Genomic DNA, 19,370 nt, shown 5'->3' on the forward strand with positions numbered 1-19,370 from the left:
GAGGAGGGAGGAGAGGCCTCCTCTTTATAGAAGATCACTCTTGCAAAGCTTACAAAACAAGCTTGGCAAGAGTGAAATCCCTCCATACACGTGTATGGAGGGGGGTAAAGGTGCATGCCAGCTAGCACAGCTGGCATAAAAATATCTGCAAAAGCAGATGCACAGTGATCGACCAGCCAAAAATGCTATTTTGACAAAATAAATGGCTGACCGACCATCCAGAGTGCCGACCGACCAAACATCTAGATGATGGCAACAAAACACTGGCCGGTGGCCTGAAGCCATGGCCGGTGATGTATGGGGATGGCCCACAAGCCATTCCCTGCCCCTCCAAGGCAAAACATAAGTGTTTGGTGCAAAACCAAACACAAAACAGTCGAGTCGAGAGATCCTGAGGCAAGGCGCGTGGCCGAGACCTCCGGGAACTCAAGATGAACACAAACGGGGATGATCACCGAGTGTTCAAACGGTGACGTCCAAGTCTTGAGGACGGTCAAAAATGGGGTGTCTACAGAGGGTAATGGTAAGAACCAAGTGTTACACTCACTTATTTTTCAAGTCTTTAATACTTTGTTCTTTCCATATGTTCTAATGTCTGTTTTTCTTGCAGCTCTTCCACAATTGCCGAAAGACTTTCGTAAGTCCTTCTTCCCCAGTAAGGATCTTAAGAAGTTGCTGGATCTGCCAGTCCACAGGCGGAGGGCTCCTCTACTGCTTAACTTCATCCCAACTTACAAGTCGGTACTTCCCGACGTCCCAAAGAAGCAAAAAGGCAAGTCTCCTCCTTCCGCCACAACTCCACCAACAACTTCATCATCTCGGCCAGATCAGGGGTCAACCTTAGATCCAGCAGAACAATTATCTACCTTAGCTCCACAGTTGATCCCACCATCTCAACACCAACACCGACGCCGCACTGCAATTTCCGCGGAGATGGGTCGCTAGAAAGCAGTCGTAGATGATCTTTTAGCCGACATCCCCGACACAGTCAGCACTCAACCAGCACAATCCCAGCCTCAACCTAAGCCAAAGCCCAAAAGAATAAAGAAGGCCCAACATAAGGCAACGGTGACTCAGATTGACACTAAGGACACCTTGCCAATTTCAAAATTGGCCGAGAGCGAGAAGACCTCCACCACTGCTGAGAAGAGGCCCACCGAGGCCTAACCATCTGAATCCACCAAGTCAAAGAGGCCGAGGTCGGCCTCTGCAGCCACCTGGGGGTCTCTAAAATCGGATTCCCCCTAGGCCCCGCCAATCATAATTGAGGACAAGCCGGTGAGAGCCGGCGACAGTGCGACTGACCTCGAAGTCGACGTTGCCCTCTCTACGGCTTTGCTCCTTCCCAATGACCTCAATCGAAACGCCGAGATGAGCGAGTATGAAAACTTCGCTTTGATGCTGCAGCATTCTGTTCAAGTAAGTTCCTTACAATTGGTATGTTTCTTTCTCTATTTTGCCATACTTGTAGAATTTCCACTAACTTTTGTTTTGTCCTATTTTCTTTTAGGCGATCCAACACGTCCACTCCTTCTCAATGCAAGCTTTTGAAATGAGGAAGGAGTTGGCCGACAAGATCAGGGAGGTTACTGGTCTACAGAAGACCATCAAAAAGGCCGAGGCAAAAATGAAAACCTTGTCAGATCAAGCCATGGCAGCCATTAAGGTTAAAGATGAGGCCGAGGAAAAAGCAGATGACGTAGATGCCATTGCCAAAGTCCTTACAACCGAAGAGAATGAGACAGAGGCAAAAATGGTTGAGGCCCAGAAAGAACTTCAGGATGCCTTAGCCACCAAAGAAGCCAAGATCCAGGCGGCTGATGAAAAGGCATACATCGAGGGGTTGGCTAACGTCAAGGAGGACTATAAAAAGCAAGTGAGGTAGGCATGCAACAAAGGTTTTACCCTTGGTTGGATTGTTGCCCTCAAAAAGCTTGATGTCCCCGACGACTCCCCCCTCAAGAACATTGACGTCCTGCCCCTGCCATTCCCCCCTACTCCAAGCCAATCCGAGGACGATTTTGAGTCCGAGGAGGAAGCTTTGGATAGGAAGAAGAAGGAAGCTGCTGGGGCCCAGTTCCCTACTCTAAATAAGCAAGTCTTGGACTTGACTCAGGATGAGGAGGATGAGGTCTCAAAGGACGCTTCCTCCCAGAAGACAAACTCCGAGGTGCCAATCGCCGAGAAGAGCCTCGATCAAACTCTACAAGAGCTCGAGGCTGAGAAGGCTGCCGAGAAGTCTTCCCAATTATCTTCTGGGGTCGAGACCCAGTCTGAAGCTGATGCCAAGTAGTCCATTTCTCTTTATTTCTGTACCTTATACTTCTTTTTATTTGAAACAATGTAAGCTCTTTATCTGGCCGAAGTTTCTTCATTTTGTAATCTGAACAATTACTCTTCATGTAGGCCGGAGTGCCTTTTTCTTGAATGTAAATACAACTTCTACTTTCAAATGCTTGTATGGTTGTCTTCTTTTTGCCAGATTCTATACTTAGAATAATTTGGATGTTTTCAACATACACCTTAATCTATGCAATCTTCTCGGGGTGATGTACCTCGGTCAAAGAAAATAAATGTTTTTATCTCAACAAGTACATTACAACCTTGGCTTAACTTGTAAATTTTTATAAAAAGTTTCAACAAGTGTTTAAATCAATCTTCCTTTAAGATAAGCTCGGTTTAACTTCAACTTGTAAACTTAAATTTCAACAAGTGTTAAACATGGCCTCGGTTTAACTGCAACTTGTAAACTTAAATTTCAACAAGTGTTAAACATGACTTCGGTTTAACTTCAACTTGTAAGTATTAAACATGACTTTAGTTTAACTTCAACTTGTAAACTTAAATTTCAACAAGTATTAAACATGACTTTAGTTTAACTTCAACTTGTAAACTTAAATTTCAACAAGTGTTAGACATGACTTCGGTTTAACTTCAACTTGCAAACTTAAATTTTAACAATTGTTAAACATGACTTCGATTTAACTTCAACTTGTAAACTTAAATTTCAACAAGTGTTAAACTAGTCTTAGCCTGTAGATTCCAGCTCTCAGGCATCATTCTCCAACTCTCTGCCCCCTAATGTGAACCTAAGTTTCACTTGGGTTCTCATTAAGCATGTGCCAACAATCTTGTCGCCGAGATCAAATTCAAACAGAGAATGGCCGAGGTTAACAACCTTGGTCTCCCTGTTAACTCATCGGTTAACTCAACTTAGTTCAACTCTATTATATGCAAGTATAATTCACCTCTGCCATATAATAAGTTTAAGTTATTCACTATGTTTCAATTAGAAACGTCGTCTAAGTGACTGGTCAGTCATATTACACAAACGTAAAAATCAAGCTAAAACTTTATTATTACTTTAACAGGAAACTTAAAAAACAATAAAATCTAATGATAGAAAAACTTCAGATTACAAGTATTCCAGGGTCTTGGCAACTCTTTGCCTTCACAGTCTTGAAGCCGATATGCCCCATTGCCCAGGACCGAGATGATTCTATAAGGTCCCTCCCAGTTTGGGCCAAGCTTGCCCTCTCTGGGATCCTTCTTATTGCCGACGACCTTTCTCAGGATGAGGTTCCCAACTTGGAACTCTCGTGGTTTAACCTTTTTGTTGTAAGCTCTAGCAAGCTACTGATGGTATGCCCCTAGCTGAATTGCTGCTTTCTTTCTTCTTTCTTCCAGCAGATCCAGATCTCGGGCCAAAAATGCCTCATTAGTCCCATTCTCCACTCCCTGGGTTCTGATCCTTGGGATGCTGACCTCCAGAGGAATGATTGCTTTTGTGCCATAAGCCATGGCAAATGGGGATTCCCCAGTTGATCTTCTCGGCATAGTCCGATATGCCCAGAGTACACTGGGCAATTCATCCACACACTTTCCTTTTGCTGCTTGCAACATTTTCTTAATCCCATCTAAGATAACTTTGTTGGATGCTTCTGCTTGTCCATTGCTTTGAGGAAAACTTGAGGTGGAAAAATAATTTTTGATTTTGAACTTTGCACAGAAGCTCTTGATTAGCTTACTATCAAACTTTGTGCCATTGTCAGCTATTATTGCTCTTGGGATTCCAAACCTGGTGATGATGTTCTTCTATATGAAGTTCTTCACATCAACGTCCCGAATCTTGGTAAGGGGTTCAGCTTCTATCCATTTGGTGAAGTAATCTGTTGCTACCAGCAGGTGCTTCCTTTGTCTAGTTGCTTGAGGCAATCTTCCAACAAGATCCATACTCCATTGGGCAAATGGCCAAGGGTTGGACACCGGGTTAAAGTCTGCTGCTGGTTAATGTATTAAAGGTGCAAACCTCTGGCACTTCTCACACTTTTTGACATAAGCTTCGACATCTTTTTGCATGTAGGGCCACCAGTACCCCTGAGTAATGGCCCTATGAGCAAGTGACATGCCCCCAGCGTGGCTTCCACGTACTCCTTCATGTATCTCGTATAGAAAGTCTTCAACCTATGCAGGATGCACACACCTCAGAAGGGGTCCAGTAAAAGATCTTCGGTAGAGATGTCCTTCTACGGTCAAACTGAATCTTGCCGACTTCAGTCTGATCTTGTGCGCTTCTTTTTGGTCATCTGGTAGCTTCCCATCTTTAAGGAATACTATTATTGCATCCATCCAACTTGGTCCCATCTCTACACACATTGCTTCACGCTCTGTGTTCAGTGGTTCTATGCTTGGACCTGACAAGTAGTCAACCATTATCGTTCTTGCCTCTCCAGGCTTCATTGCACTAGCCAGGTTGGCCAGAGCATCGGCATGGCTATTGTCATCTTGGCTTACCTGCTGTAGTCGGCAATTTTGAAATGAGGCTACCAGTCTGCCCACTTCCTTTGCATAAGTCGACATTCTTTCATCTCGGGCTGCATATTCACCTGTTGCCTGGTTGACTATTAGTTGGGAGTCACAGAAGACTATTACCTCGTCGGCTTCCATGGCTGCTGCCAGCTTTAACCCTACGATTAGTGCTTCATATTCTGCTTCATTGTTTGAGGCCTTAAACCCCAGACGAATGGATTGTTCTAGTAGCTGCCCATCTGGCGATATTAGTACTACTCCTGCTTCCGCTTCTTGTCAGTTTGAACTCCCATCAACAAATAGTCGAAAGGAGTCGCCGATGTAAATGCTGCAGGGCTTGAGTTTCTCTTTGTTCCTTTGTTCTGTTATCCCCTGCTGGGTTTTTTCTTGCTTATTTGGACGTTGTATACCTCGGCTCAACGGAGTTCGATGTATGACGGCGTCTGGTGTGAACTCGGCCACGAAGTCGGCTAAGACTTGGCCTTTGATTGCTGTCCTAGGTCTGAATTCCAGGTCATATTGGCCTAAGGCTACTGCCCATCTGCCAATTCTGCCTGTCAGATCTCCTTGCTATAACAGGGACCTTAAAGGGTGTTCAGTTAACATCACAATTTTGTAGGCTTGAAAGTAATGATTCAGCTTCTTGGAAGCCATTACTAAAGCCAGTGTTAACTTCTCCAAGGGTAAGTATCTGGTCTCTACATCTGCCAGGGTTTTACTCACGTAATAAACTGCCATTTGCTCTTATTTTTCTTCTCTGACTATTACTGCACTTACCGTATGCACTGAAATTGCCAAGTATAAGAACAACTCCTCTCCAGGTACTGGATTTGAGAGAACTGGAGCTGTGGTCAAATACTTCTTTAAGTCGGCCAAGGCGGTTTCGCATTCTTCAGTCCATAAGAAGTTTGTGGCTTTCTTTACTAAGCTAAAGAAAGGCTTACACTTATCAGAACTTCTGCTTATGAATCTGTTGAAGGCTGCATCCTTTCCAGTCAATATCTGCACTTGTTTTGCCGATATTGGGCTCTTCAGTTCTAAGATAGCCTCAATCTGATCTGAGCTTGCCTCGATGCCCCTTCTGGTTACCAAGTATCCTAAGAACTTACCAGACCCAACTCCAAATGCACACTTCGATGCATTGAGTCAAAGCTGATATGTTTTAAGGATGTCAAAGACTGTCTTTAAGTCTTCCAGATGATCCTTAGGCTCCTTGGTCTTCACGACCATGTCGTTTATGTATACCTCCACTATTCTGCCAATTAGATGTCTAAACATCTTGGTTAATAGCCTCTGGTAAGTTGCTCCTGCATTTTTTAACCCAAAAGGCATTACCCTATAGCAATACAGCCCTTTTGGGGTGATAAATGCAGTCTTCTCCTCATCTGGGGGATATATAGCTATCTGATGGTACGTCTTGTATGCATCCAAGAAGCTCATCCTTCCATGCCCTGAAGTGGCGTCCACTAATTAGTCAATTTTGGGCAGTGTGAAACTGTCTTTGGGACAAGCCTTATTCAGGCTGGTGAAATCCACATAAACCCTCCACTTCCTATTCTTTTTCTTTACAACCACCGTGTTTGATAACCATGTCGGGTAATTTACCTCTCGAATGGCCCTAGCCTCAAGAAACCTATCCACTTATTCTTCTACTGCCTTAACATGTATCAATGTCGGCTTTCTTGCCCGTTGAATGACAAGTTTAGCCGACCTGTCCATATTTAGTCTATGACAAGTGACCTCGGGGTCAATGCCAAGCATCTCGTACGACGTCCACGCAAACACTTCAATGTTTGCTCTCAAGAACGCTTCTAGCTATTTTTTCTCTTCCTCGGCCAAGCCCGAGCCGAGAAGGAAGTAGCACTCTTCATCCCCTTGCTGGACGAAGACTTTCTTTAGGGCTTCCTCACTCTTCTCGGCTGACTCTTTGCTGACGTCTTCCAGGACTTTTGTGTCCTCATCCTCAATCTCTGCTGATTTTACTTTTCGTACATTGCAGGTAGATTTTGTTACTGTCATGGAGCAATTCTTTGCCTGCACTTGGTCTTCTCTGACCTCCTTTATTCCATGCTCTGTTGGGAACCGTAACAGCTGGTGCAATATTGAGGGTACAACCTCTATTACATGCAGCCATAGCCTTCCCAAGATAGCATTGTAATGGGAGGGGGTGTCAATTATGGTGAACTCAGTTTTCACCTTTTTGGTGCCAGCCTGCACCTCCAGACTTGCTGCTTCCAGGGGCCATGTCGGTGTTTCATTGAACCCGATCATTGGGCCATTGGACCGCTCCAGATCGTCTTGGTCAAGTCCAAGCTCCTTGTAACATCGGGCATACATGATGTCGTAAGAGCTGCCTTGGTCAATTAAGATGCGCTTCACTTGGCATTCTCCAATCCGAGGGATATTACCAAGGCATCGTTGTGTGGATGCTATACCATTTCTAGGTCGGCTTCAATAAATGACACCACTTGTCCCAGGCAATCGTCTACCCTATGTCTTTTCTGTCTGGCCTCGTACACATGTTGCAAGTGTTTTACCTTCTGTGTCTCCCCACGTATTTCATTCTCATTGACCTTCCAGTGAATCACATTGATCACCCAAGGTCCGCATGCATGCAGCTGTGGTGCTGGGGGAGGCGGTGTTGCTAGTGCCTGAGGCAGTCTTGCTTGCTCTTCCCTGGTCTTGCCCTCGTCTATAAGGTCCCTTAGATGACCTTGTCTTATCAGGTCTTTAAGATGTGCTTTCAAGGCTCTGCAACCCTGAGTTAGGTGCCCATCTTCGTTGAGGAAGGCATAGTGCTTGCCAAGGCTTCTTCCCATAAATTCTCCTGGAACCCTTGCTGGTGCTCTGTAATATGGTTGATTTTGGATCTTCTCCAAGACTTTGTGAACTAGGATTCAGAATACGGTTGTGACTGCCTGTGCAGCTCTCAACCCAGTCTCTTGCTTGTTAGATCCATTGTTACCTCGACCTCGCTTTGGTGAGCCGTTCCTCTTCTCTTGCTTCGACGCCTTTGTCCCTGGCGTGTCCTCCTCGGCCCTGGCATACTTTTCTATCCTGGCCATAAGTTCTTCCATGTTTTTTGGCAATGTTTTTGCTAGTGATTTTCGGAGCAAGCGATCTTTCAGGCCGTTCTTAAACGATACGACGGCCACCTCTTGGTTGCATTCTGGTATTCGGTTGAATACCTCATAATACCTTTTGGCATAAGCCCTCAAGCTTTCGTCCTCGCCAATTTTCAGAGCCATCAGGGCGTCTACCCTCAATGGTTGTAGTTTGTTTGTCATAAACCTGGCCACAAACATCTCGGCCAGGCCTTCCCAGGTTTTCATAGTTCTTTTTGGCAACTTGTGAAACCAGTCCGATGTAATTTCCCCGAAGGATGAGGGGAACACCTTGCAAAGCAACGGCTTGTTCCCTATGTACAATGCCATCGAGTTCAGGTACAAATCGACGTGAAAGTTGGGGTCCGGCTTACCGTCGTATATCTAGAACCTCGGCATACTGAACCTTTTCAGGGCCTCAAATTTGTCCAACTCTACTGAGAATGGTGTTCTCGGCTTAATTGGGGAGGTTACTTCGGCATTTTGTTGCTTCCTTTGGAGGTAATCCCTCAAGTCCTCTTTGGTTTGTCCAGGAGCTCGGCTATCTTTGGATTTCAGCCTTTTTGGTGTGCTACTGTCTGTGTCATTGTGAGTCCTTTTGGACTTCCCTCCATAGGTCGTATCAAAACAGAGTTCCTTTCCCTGAACATCCCGATGTTCTTTGGTATGGTCTTCTCTGGTTCGTCGCGTCTTCTGGGATTCCTCTTTCCTTGATTCTCTATGCCCGACCTCTCGCGAAGGCCGGTGAGAATGTCCCTTGGTCTCGTCGTGTTGAGGGACTGCAGGAACCGCTTTCTGTCCTCCATTCTGGGCATTTTTTTTTGTTGTTGGAATTGACGTATCTTATAACAAGAATGGTGGCTGCATGACGTTGTTTTGTATCATGAAATTGACCACCGTTTGTAGGTCCGCCAATTTGTTCGCCATGGCCTTCACTTCATCCTCCCTCCGTAGGCATTTTTTTTCCCATACCTGGAGGTTGTCCTTGTTATAATACCCGCTTCAGTCCGTTTTCCTTGGTACGTCGCCCTCCTGGCTGACGTCATTTTCTCCGTGATTCTTATCGTGAGTCTCTTTGTTGCAGTTGTCATCTTTGACGTCAAGGTCAACAGGTTTCCCACTCCCAGTAGGAGTGTCGTTAATAATCTGCTCTTTCTGTCCGTTGTTGGCCATCTATTCTCCTTTTTTTCCCACAGACGGCGCCAAATTGTGTGTGTCAATTCCGACCACACTGCCAATCAAGCACTCAGCTAGAAAACACTGGCAGAATAGATGTGGCCCGAACAACTTGTCATAGAAAGAAGAAACTCCGGCGGTGGTTCGTTCATTCGGGGGCACTCCGACGATCAAGTCAGTTATCTCTCAAAGATAGCAAAAGTGCTTAATTAAAAACATACTTTAGACCCATGAGAGTGCCTCTCTTTTATAGCCAACACTTACCTATTTCCAATAGAAGCCTAGCTTCAATCGACTTAGGATTATTGCTCATCTTAGACTACTAGTGGGATTGGGATAAACTCCTTAAGAGTTTCATCTTTACCCAAACTGAAGTCTTCTTTCATTCAGGGACTCTTGACCCTTATCTGTTTATCTCGGATTTCGGTTTCTTCGCAGATAACCTCGGCTAACCGAGATGATCTCGGCGTCATGACCGGGACACGTGGTACCTCGGCTGACACTTCGGTGCCACCTCAGCCACGTGCTGTCATTCAAAAATTATGTCCCCATAATTTAATTATCAGCCAATCATCTTTTTGACATACCACAAGGTCTAAAAAGTGGGTCTAATTTTTGAGTCTGAATAGCAATACTAAAAAAATATTATTATATTAAGTTTGAGTTTGTGTCGGAGGTGTGAATTAGATATAATAAAACATGCTTTTGCATGTAATGCTTTCTTCATCAATATAGTTTTATTTTACTGATTAAAAAAGATAATAAAATATTTTTATATTATGTAACAGTTATTGTAGCATTTTTTGTCTAATGAATCTAAATTAGTTTTTAAAGTAAGTTGAAAAAAACTTAACATATGAAAGATCAAAAGTTAAAAAAATTAAAAATATATATATATATATATATATATATATATATAAAAAGAGGGTAGAGTGTAATTTATCCTTTTTATAAAGGGTTAACTTTTTAACACGTACCTGAACACACATTAAGGATGGAGTTCTGTTTTTGGTCATGGAGCTAGTACTGAGTTTTGGCATCTAGCCAACAAGCTTTCATTTTTGGAGAAGCATGCTGCTTTATCATGCTTCTTCCTCCTTTCTTCTGTAATGTTTTATTGATACTAATAAAATATTTTTCCTTTGTCTGTTGATAAAAAAAATTAAATTTGTCAAATCATAATAATTATACTAATATTAAATGATTTCTTGGGCCAACCCTAATGAGAAAATTAGGAAAAATTGGTAAAAAGTCTAATTTAAAGATGTTACAAAACATTAAATTCAAGGTAAAATTTTATTTGGTAATAAAGATATGTCAAAAAATTCACCCGCGGCCGGTGGCGGTGACCAGCAGCAGCCAGTGGTTGAGGTGGAAAAATGTGTAATATTCAACAAATGGGGTGGTAAACGAGTGACATGTGTTACATTTTAACAGATAGATAGTTTGATGAATTTTAATAGATAGAAAAATAGACTTGGTGAATTTCAGCAGATGAACAAATTGAGTGATTTCAAGAAATAGACAGGATAGGATGATTTTAACAAATAGTTGTACTTTTAGACAAATTGTATCATTTTAGCCAAAGAAATTATAGTTTAGGCCTAATGACACAAAAGATTAAGGAATGGATTCATTGCCTAAGTGTCCATTAAAATTAGCATAATTTGTTGGGATTGAAATGTTTTGCTAAGATGCATTGAATACTGACCCCAGCTGTATTAATGTGTTTTATTCAATGTTTGTTTTGTTCATTGAACTTCATCAATAAAACTCATCTTTTTGGACAATAAAAAAAATTGAGTTTAATTAAGTCAAAAAATATGGGTGATATAAGTTTAGAATGTTAATACCCTAAACTAGGTTGCGCCCGTTGATTTGAATTTGTTTATGAAAAAAAAATCATCAAGTGAATTATCTTCGGCAAATGCATAATTTTTCATCCTTCAACCCAAACAACCTCAAAACTGGTGGGTTAGTTAAATATATTGACGGCTTCAAACTAAAAATTTAAATGAATTAAGTGGGTTAGAATTACTAAATAGGAAAAAAAAAATTAATGATGTTATTCAAAATCATATTTCACAAATTAATATACAAAGAAATCAAATTAATGATGTTATTGAAAATCATATTTTTCACTTTCCGAGTCTCTTTCAATGTATTCTACTTTCTTGTACCTTTAATTTCATATTTTCAATGAATTTTTTACTTTGCTTAAAAAAAAAAAATTATGAAGAAAATATGTGACAGAAATAAAGAATAGGTGTCATGACTAATAGTATTAGAGTTAGGGGTTGTTTGGAGTGTCATAAATAAGTGTATTTTTTTTGTCTTTTTGGACTAAAAAGTTGAGGAAAAAAATATGAATGTTTAGATTAATTTTGACTTTTTATGAAAAAATGTGTATTAAAAAATTGTATAAATAAGTGTATAGGAGAAGATAGTGAAGTAGGCCGTACGGGTTGTGCAGTGCAATTAGCTGGGTAGGAGATGGGAAAGATTGTCTCTTTTTCGGACTTTAATTGGACGGTGTTGTTTGGCTCGTTGGGGCCCACCACGGGTCCTGTTTTTCTAATTGAAACCGTTCAATGTATAGAACTCGTCGAGTACTACATGTTTGTAAAAAATCACGTTGATTGGATATCAATAGCTATCTGATCGTATTAGTTTTTTTTGTCAACGGTTAACTATAACACCATCCATTTTTATACAAAACTGATTTGATTATGTAGATAGCGATATCAGATAGACGTGATTGTTTACAGGCATATAGTATTAGACGAGTTCTATATATTGAACGGTTCGGATTATCAAAACGGAATCTAGGGTGGGCCACACGGACCCAATTTTGCCATCAAACTTAGTAAATATACACATGTATTTTTTCTTTTCCTTTTACTACCTTTGCTTTGATGTTAGTATCTAGAGTGACATGAAGTTGATTTGTATTTTAATATTATATATATTAAATTTTTTTTATTTTTTTTGGTAAATAGTAATAGTTTTTTAATTTTTTTTGTAACTTTTTAACTTTTATAAAAGTTTAGAAAGAGATTGTGGGCTCATTTGTAAATTAACTTTTTAATAACTTTCTCACTTTTTTACAAAATATATATATAACAATAAAAAAAAATGAGTTAACTTTTTATATTAATTTATTAACTTTTTAATTATTTTAATCAATTATGCGCTTATGTAAACAAGTGTAAGTTAATTTCTATACATATAGATAGAGGTGGATTGGATGTTTTGTCGGCGGGTTTATCATTCAATTCAACCGCGTCACATTCTCAAACAGCAAACAGCAAACAGCAAACAGCAAAGGTTATGATGATTTTTTTACACACCCTTAACCTAAACTACTTTTGAACAAAATTGAAATTATGTTCATTTCATGTCTGAAACGAAAATCTTCATCAACTTGATGAATAACCGTTAAAAAAACACCCTCAAAGAAAAAAAAAGTTTTTTTTGTTGATATATAAAAAAAAAAAACCGTTAAAGAAACACAACAATTAAATTTAAAACAAAAAAAATGGAATCATTCCATATGTGAAATAGAAAAAGATTATAAAAAAATAAAAAGTTAATTTTGATGCAGCCAGTGGCGAAGAGAGATAGACTGATTCCACAAAAAGTCAAGTACAGTGTGTACAACGTTGGGTAACAAGCATTGGACAACGGTTTCCTTCCACACAGCAGATGGGATGTTTCCAAGCAACACCTGAGTGTGGTCCCAAAACATTTTTCTCATTTCTCTCTCTCTCTCTCTCTCTCTCTCTCTCTCTCTCTCTATGCCTAACCCTAGCCCCTCGTCCCCTTTAAATACCCAAGGCATACGTAAAATCAAAAAATCAGAAGGAGGAGGAGCAATGGAGGATATGGCACCAGGTTTTAGGTTCTACCCAACTGAGGAAGAGTTGGTTTCATTCTATCTGCAAAACAAGCTTCAAGGAAGACAAGACCTTGATCGGGTCATACCAGTGCTCTACATATATCACTACAACCCTTCGGATCTCCCACGTTTGCACTCTCATCTCATCTTTCTCTCTCCATCATTTCTCTTCTTCTTTTTTTAATCGGGTTTCTAAGATGGGTTTTCTGATAGTTTCTCAATTTTCAACTGGATGTTTGATCATCATGGTCTTTATTGAAGTCATTACAATCTTAAATGACTTGCCTTACTTTCTGTAATGTGTTGTTGTGTTGTGGCACTGACAGCTCATTTTTAATCTTCTGCTTTTCAATTTTTTTTTTTAAAATACATTTAATAAATTTACACCATCTTCACTTGGATCCTTCTAGTTCAGTTTCTTGCCTACTTCAAAGATTGGTTTTGTTTCAGTTCATTTCGATCAATTTCTTGACTACATTTAAGATAGATAAGTTTTGTTGTTTCATCCATTATCTATTTTCATAGCATGAACATCTTTTTTTATTTTATTATATTTTTTTCTTAAGATTTATGTCATGGTGTCTCATCAAGATGTCAAGAAGATAAAGAAAATAGTAATTCAATCCTTACAAGCAAGTTTACACATCCCCATATATATATATATATATATATTATGAAAAAATTAAGAGTAGCCAAGCTTTACCCAATTAGGTTAAAGATCCTGAGTTTTGATTTTCGTTTATTTCATTTCTCAACATTTAAAAGTCAAGCACAAGTCTGGATATCAAATTGTTGAGAAAAATTAAGATTACAAGCCTAGTATGTAATTAATGTTAATTAAGCTAAGGTTTGGTCTTTGCTAAATTGTTATATTTCGAACCAGAATTTGCAGGAGAGCGGTGTCGCAGAGACCCTGAGCAATGGTTTTTTTTTATTCCTAGACAAGAGAAAGAGGCCCGTGGAGGGAGACCAAACCGACTCACTACTTCTGGATATTGGAAAGCTATTGGCTCTCCTGGTTATGTTTACTCTTCTCGTAACCGAGTTATTGGAATGAAGAAAACCATGGTTTTCTACAGAGGAAGAGCTCCCACAGGAAGAAAAACGGAATGGAAGATGAATGAGTACAGGGCCATTGAAAGAGAAGCATCATCAAGCAGTGCAATTCCGAAGGTGTGATTTGAATGTGATATATAAGAGCTTTTGCTTTGAACTTTATTTTCTAATTTTCATAACAAACAAACTATGGCTAATTCTAGGGTTTCAAGTCTGCATTCCTAGGTCAGTACCCAGGTCATACGCTTGTAGCCTTGCTCTGGGATCCAAGTTAATATAATATTACAGAAGGGAAGAATTTTGAAAAATATACCATTATAACCTTTTAGTTAAACTTTTAAAATGAACCAACATATTCTAATTTGATTCATTAAAAACTCAAACAAGATGAGTCGGTTAGGTAAACAAATCAAACTTCAGCACACGAATTTTGAAAACTATACCTTTGTGTCCATATGATGTAATAAAACTAGTTCAAAGAAATTTTGATAGAAAATAACATAGAAGTTCATCTACGTTGGTAAACCTACTTGAATTTTGATTCATTAAAAATTCATTCCGAGATCAGCTCATCATGTTAACAAACCAAACTTAAACACAAAGATTTTGAAAATTATATATTGCGACTTTATAGTTGAAGTTCTAAAGCTAGTTTAGGATAATTTTGATAGAAATGAACATAGGGAAGTTTATTTGATTCTAAAACAGTAAAATTAATTAAGCTACTTGAATTTAATTCGTTAAAAATTTGTTCGAAAACAACTTTGGTACTGCTTGGTTTAGTTTTCAAATCATGATTTGGATCAAAAAATAAAAAAATTTGCTTGGTTAACAAATTTTTAAAATACAACTCAAAACACAATTTTCTCCCTCCTTTCTTTTTATTTTTATTTTTATTGTTAATAAATTAATCAATCGCTTTCTCTCTCCTCTCTCCTCTCTTATTATTTTACATTCTACACATCAATTAATCAAATTTTCTCATACTCATCTATTTAACTAAAATAAAATAAAATAAAAATTACATATCATCCCAAAACTATTTTCAAAATTCATAACTAAATAAATTTTTAACTTTCAAAACTCTTTTCAACAACTTATCTTTCAAAGCATAACTCAAAACTCAATACTCATTTCAAAAATTAAACTAAATGAACCCTTTATATTTATAAATTAAGTTTAAACACAAAAATTTTGAATAATACAATTGTGACCTATTCAAATTTTATTCATTAAAAACTCGTACGAAATGAGCTTCTTAAATTGGGTCTAGTATTAGTAAATGATTGTGCTTCTTTTGCGGTGCTAACCTAATTGGGATTGTTGAGGTTAGCTATGATGCTCAGTGCATTCCCTCGCTTTCTTAATGTAAATTTTGCATGTATTGTGCTTTTTCATCAATAAAGTTTTATTTGCTGATAACAAAAAAAAAAAAAAAGTAAGCAAATCAAACTTAAATACACGAATTTTGAAAACTACACCATTGTGTCCATATAGTTGAAGTTTTAAAACTAGTTTACCGTAATTTTCATAGAAAATAACATAGGAGTTCATCTACAGTTCAATTATGCTGGTTCGTTTAAGCTTAAACACAAAAAAATTTGAAAAACCTTTTGACCTTACAGTTGAAGTTTTAAAACTAGTTTATGGTACTTTCGATAGAAAAGAACATAGGAGTTTATCTGATTTTAAGATTGTTCAATGAATCAAGCTACTCAAATTTGATTCATTGAAATTTATCATAATTTTGATAGAAAAGAAAGCCTGCATGTTTACCTACATAGCATTTTATTTACAGTTCTAAGATTGGTAAAATAAACCAAACTACTCAAATTTGATTCATTAAAAACTCGTTTAACATCAACTCATTATGTAAATAAAATAAATTTAAATATATTTTAAACCTTGTTAATTTTTTAAGCTTGATTTGAACTTGGCTCGATAAACTTATATACACTATAAATTATTATTATTATATATAAATTAATCTCAAGCTCAATTTGAATAAAGTTCATTTGATATTGGCTCGAAAAACAATTAAATCAAAGTTAAACACAATTTTAAAGGTGAATAAATTTTCAAACCTAATTTAAACAATCTCATACTTGACTAGTTTACAACCACTGCATTTGGTTTAAATCATATTACAACAGGCCTTACGTTTGCATCTAGTCAAGTACACCAATATGCGTTTTTGACCAGCAAGTACACCAATATGTATGAATTTTGATAGAGAAACCTCCACCCCGGGTCTTGCTGTTGGCCAGCCGGCCGTCGCCTTTGGCGATGGCGGTCGGCTGGCCTTGCCTCTTTCGTGCATGATCGTTGTTTTCTGTTTTAATAAACTTGAATCCCCATAGTTTTTCCATTTCCTTTTCAGTTCTGTTGGGTGTTTGGGGTGGGTTTCAGTCTTGGGGGATTTCGATCGTGGAAGGCGCCTTGAATATGGGAGGGTTGGATTTGTTTTGGAACTTCATTCGTGCGCTCCTACACAAGTGGGAGTTTGAGGGGTGGATTTCAGTCAGATCTGTGGAGGCCGGCGTTGGGCCGAGTTGTTGGTCTTGGGGGAGTCCGGAGTGGGTGAAGTCCGGCGTGGGAGTTACGGCCATAGAAGAATAGCAGATCGTGGGGGTTCTTGTTGTGTGTAAGTGTTTGTCTCGGTGGGTGTCTCGATATTGGAAGTACTGCAAAGGGAGCAGTGCTACGGCGTGGGAGTTCTGCCAGAGAATTCCAGTAGCAGCATAGCAGAACGGAGATGTCAGGCGTGGGAGAAGGCTGGTGGAAGGAGTTTCTTTAGGCGTGGGAGAAGGCAGGTCTGCCGGGTTTGTGCAGCGGTGGAGGCAAGGAGTTTTTCTGGCCATGTTGGCTATGGAGTTTTTCGGCCATGGAACGTCCAGTGATGTGTCTTTATAGGATCATATTTTGCACAACTTTTGTACTTATTATATTGGCTCACACAGTGTGGTAGATTACTAGTAGGAGTGTTAATGTGAAGGGAGGAGTCGGCAGGTGGGCGTTGTACAGGGTTCTGGGCTGGCAAAGTTGTGCAGGGTTCTCCATGGTTGGCAGGTTCGGCATGGGAGTGTAGCAGGCGTGGGTGTGTGGCAGCATATAGGTGAATAGACTTGTCAGGCGTAGGAGTGTAGCAGGTGTCGTTGGGTGTTGTAGCAACATAGGTGAATAGACTTGGTTTTAAAAAATAGCAAGTTGGCGTAGGGAGTGAAGCAGATTTGGATTTGGTGTTGGGTTTTGGCTGTGGCTTTGGGTTTTGGCTGTGGCTTTGGGTTTTGTGGGTTAATTTTGTGGGGATTCATGTATTTTATTTTTTAGTTAAATCCTTCTTAACTTTTTTTTGTTTAAAAAAAAAAAAAAAAACGTGAGGCCAAGGGGTTGGTTGTATGAGTGTGAGTAGCAGTAGTAGGGGTATTTTATACTTTCCGAATCTCTCTCGATGCATGTTATCTTCCTGTACCTTTAATTTCATGCTGTTAATGAAATTTTTCTTTGCTGATCAAAAAAAATATGTTTTAACCTAATATTAATAATAATGGTAAAGAAATATAGTAACAATTACATGGTTATTACAACTCATGGTTTTTGCAACTCCTTTCAAGAGTTCTCTACCTTATTTCTTTTGATCTTAATTATGTTTTTGCAGTTAAGACCAGAGTTTAGTTTGTGCAGAGTGTACAAAAAATCAAACTGTTTGCGTGCATTTGATAGACGACCATCTCCAGAGGTGCCAGTGATAGGCCAAGAGGCAATGGTTCACCAAGTTATAGCTCACCATGGTACTGAGGCAACAACATCTCATCAGAACCGTCCAACCATGGAGAGAACAGGCTCACCAGAGTCCTCCTCCGATGAAGATCATCCTAATCCTTCTAAAATTGTGAGAAGTGATAACTTGGATATGGACATTGGCAATGAGCCTTTGTGGGATTGGGAACATCTTAATTGGTTTTAAAACAAACGGTCAAAAGGTATCTAAATTATCCAATAAAATTAAGACCATGAGCCAGTAGATTTTTTTTTTTGGGTAGGTAAAACCTATTACTAGATTTTGATTCATGTCTACATTTTACTAAAGATTGAGAATCTTTGAGTTGCTCTGTTGCAGTTGGTTGGATTCAGAGAATATGTTGTTGCTACATTGGTTTTTGTTTCTTGTGGTTGTTTTTTCGGTTGGCATCTCACCAACTCTTGATGTTGTGCTTGCAGATAATTGAGTTTGTTTTTCAATACCAACCTAAGTAGGATTGATTAACTTTGCTATGATCTATTGTGCACTTGTCTTTTCTTTATTGATGTATTTTCTCAGTGTTCTCTATACATTGATTTTCATCAATAAAATTACTCTTTTCGTTGTTAAAGAAAAAAAAAAATATTGTTGTATGTGTCAAAAATTTATGAGGTCCACATATAACTTGACCATGTCACCATAAGAAATTAAAATTTTAATGACAAAAATTTAGGGATAAAATCACTTTTTAGAGACAAAATTGGACATTTAGTGATGAACTACTGATGAAAATATAAAACTTCTCTATTTTATTCAATGAATCACATATACAAAGCTCAAGATATTATATAGTGACAACACTCTAACTAACTCAGTAACTAACTCAGTTAAACAGTTCTAACTGTCTAACAAACATTACAACTGTATCCATATTTGTTACAGATATTATCTGGAGAACATTTAGTGAACATAGCTGTGATGAATGAGATATCAATGCTGACTTCTTCTAAAGCTGAGACTGCAGCTTTGGCTCTACCTCTAACTATGATTGTGGCACCTGGGTATGTATCTTAGCACTCCCCTGCAAGCTAATAGGGCAACGCTGCACAAGAAGCTTGTCTTTCAAATAAAGAAAACGAGAGGTGGACAGAGGTTTGGTGAAGATGTCAGCCACCTGGTCTGTAGTAGGAATGTCACGACCCAAACCCACCCCAAAAAGTTTGGTCCATGACCCGCCTGCACTTAGGCCTCAAAACAAACTTTCATAATAATGTGTATTCAAATACGGGGCCATAAGAGAAAGCAAATGCCAACATAGATAAAATGTCCATCTCGTGCATACATGAAGGTTTAGAGTAACTTAAGCACTTAAGTACGCTTTCATATGTACATATATAATCAGAGAATTATACAGATCTCACACACACATTTACATAAGACTCAGTAAATTATATAATTAAATTAAATAGGTCCCAATACAAAATTAAGGCCTCAACGCGGAGGCGTAACCCGGGGTGGCTTGACAAACAAGTGGACCTCACTACAACTCTAGTGTTGGTTCCCGATAGCTCACCTACATAAATAT

The 19,370-nt window shown here is 39.0% G+C and overlaps 1 protein-coding gene across 1 annotated transcript; it reads left to right on the forward strand.

Annotated features, from left to right (window-relative positions):
- The first annotated feature begins 12,930 nt into the window (after positions 1 to 12,930).
- Positions 12,931 to 18,194, forward strand: LOC145801237 (NAC domain-containing protein 90-like). The gene is made up of 3 exons (XM_082891974.1): positions 12,931 to 13,115; positions 13,871 to 14,160; positions 17,702 to 18,194. The coding sequence occupies exons 1-3, from the start codon at positions 12,965 to 12,967 to the stop codon at positions 18,008 to 18,010; spliced, it is 750 nt and encodes a 249-aa protein (XP_082748100.1). The 5' UTR covers positions 12,931 to 12,964; the 3' UTR covers positions 18,011 to 18,194.
- Positions 18,195 to 19,370: the final 1,176 nt, after the last annotated feature.

Source organism: Camellia sinensis, chromosome 10 (assembly GCF_055761805.1).
Source record: "Camellia sinensis isolate YWXY chromosome 10, ASM5576180v1, whole genome shotgun sequence".
Taxonomy (NCBI): Eukaryota; Viridiplantae; Streptophyta; class Magnoliopsida; order Ericales; family Theaceae; genus Camellia; species Camellia sinensis.

Excerpts from the sequence above, each read along its gene's own strand:
- LOC145801237 (XM_082891974.1), top strand. The coding sequence starts at position 12,965 with ATGGAGGATATGGCACCAGGTTTTAGGTTCTACCCAACTGAGGAAGAG. Across the intron at positions 13,116-13,870 it reads CAACCCTTCGGATCTCCCAC|AATTTGCAGGAGAGCGGTGT; the intron begins GTTTGCACTCTC and ends ATTTCGAACCAG. Across the intron at positions 14,161-17,701 it reads CAAGCAGTGCAATTCCGAAG|TTAAGACCAGAGTTTAGTTT; the intron begins GTGTGATTTGAA and ends ATGTTTTTGCAG.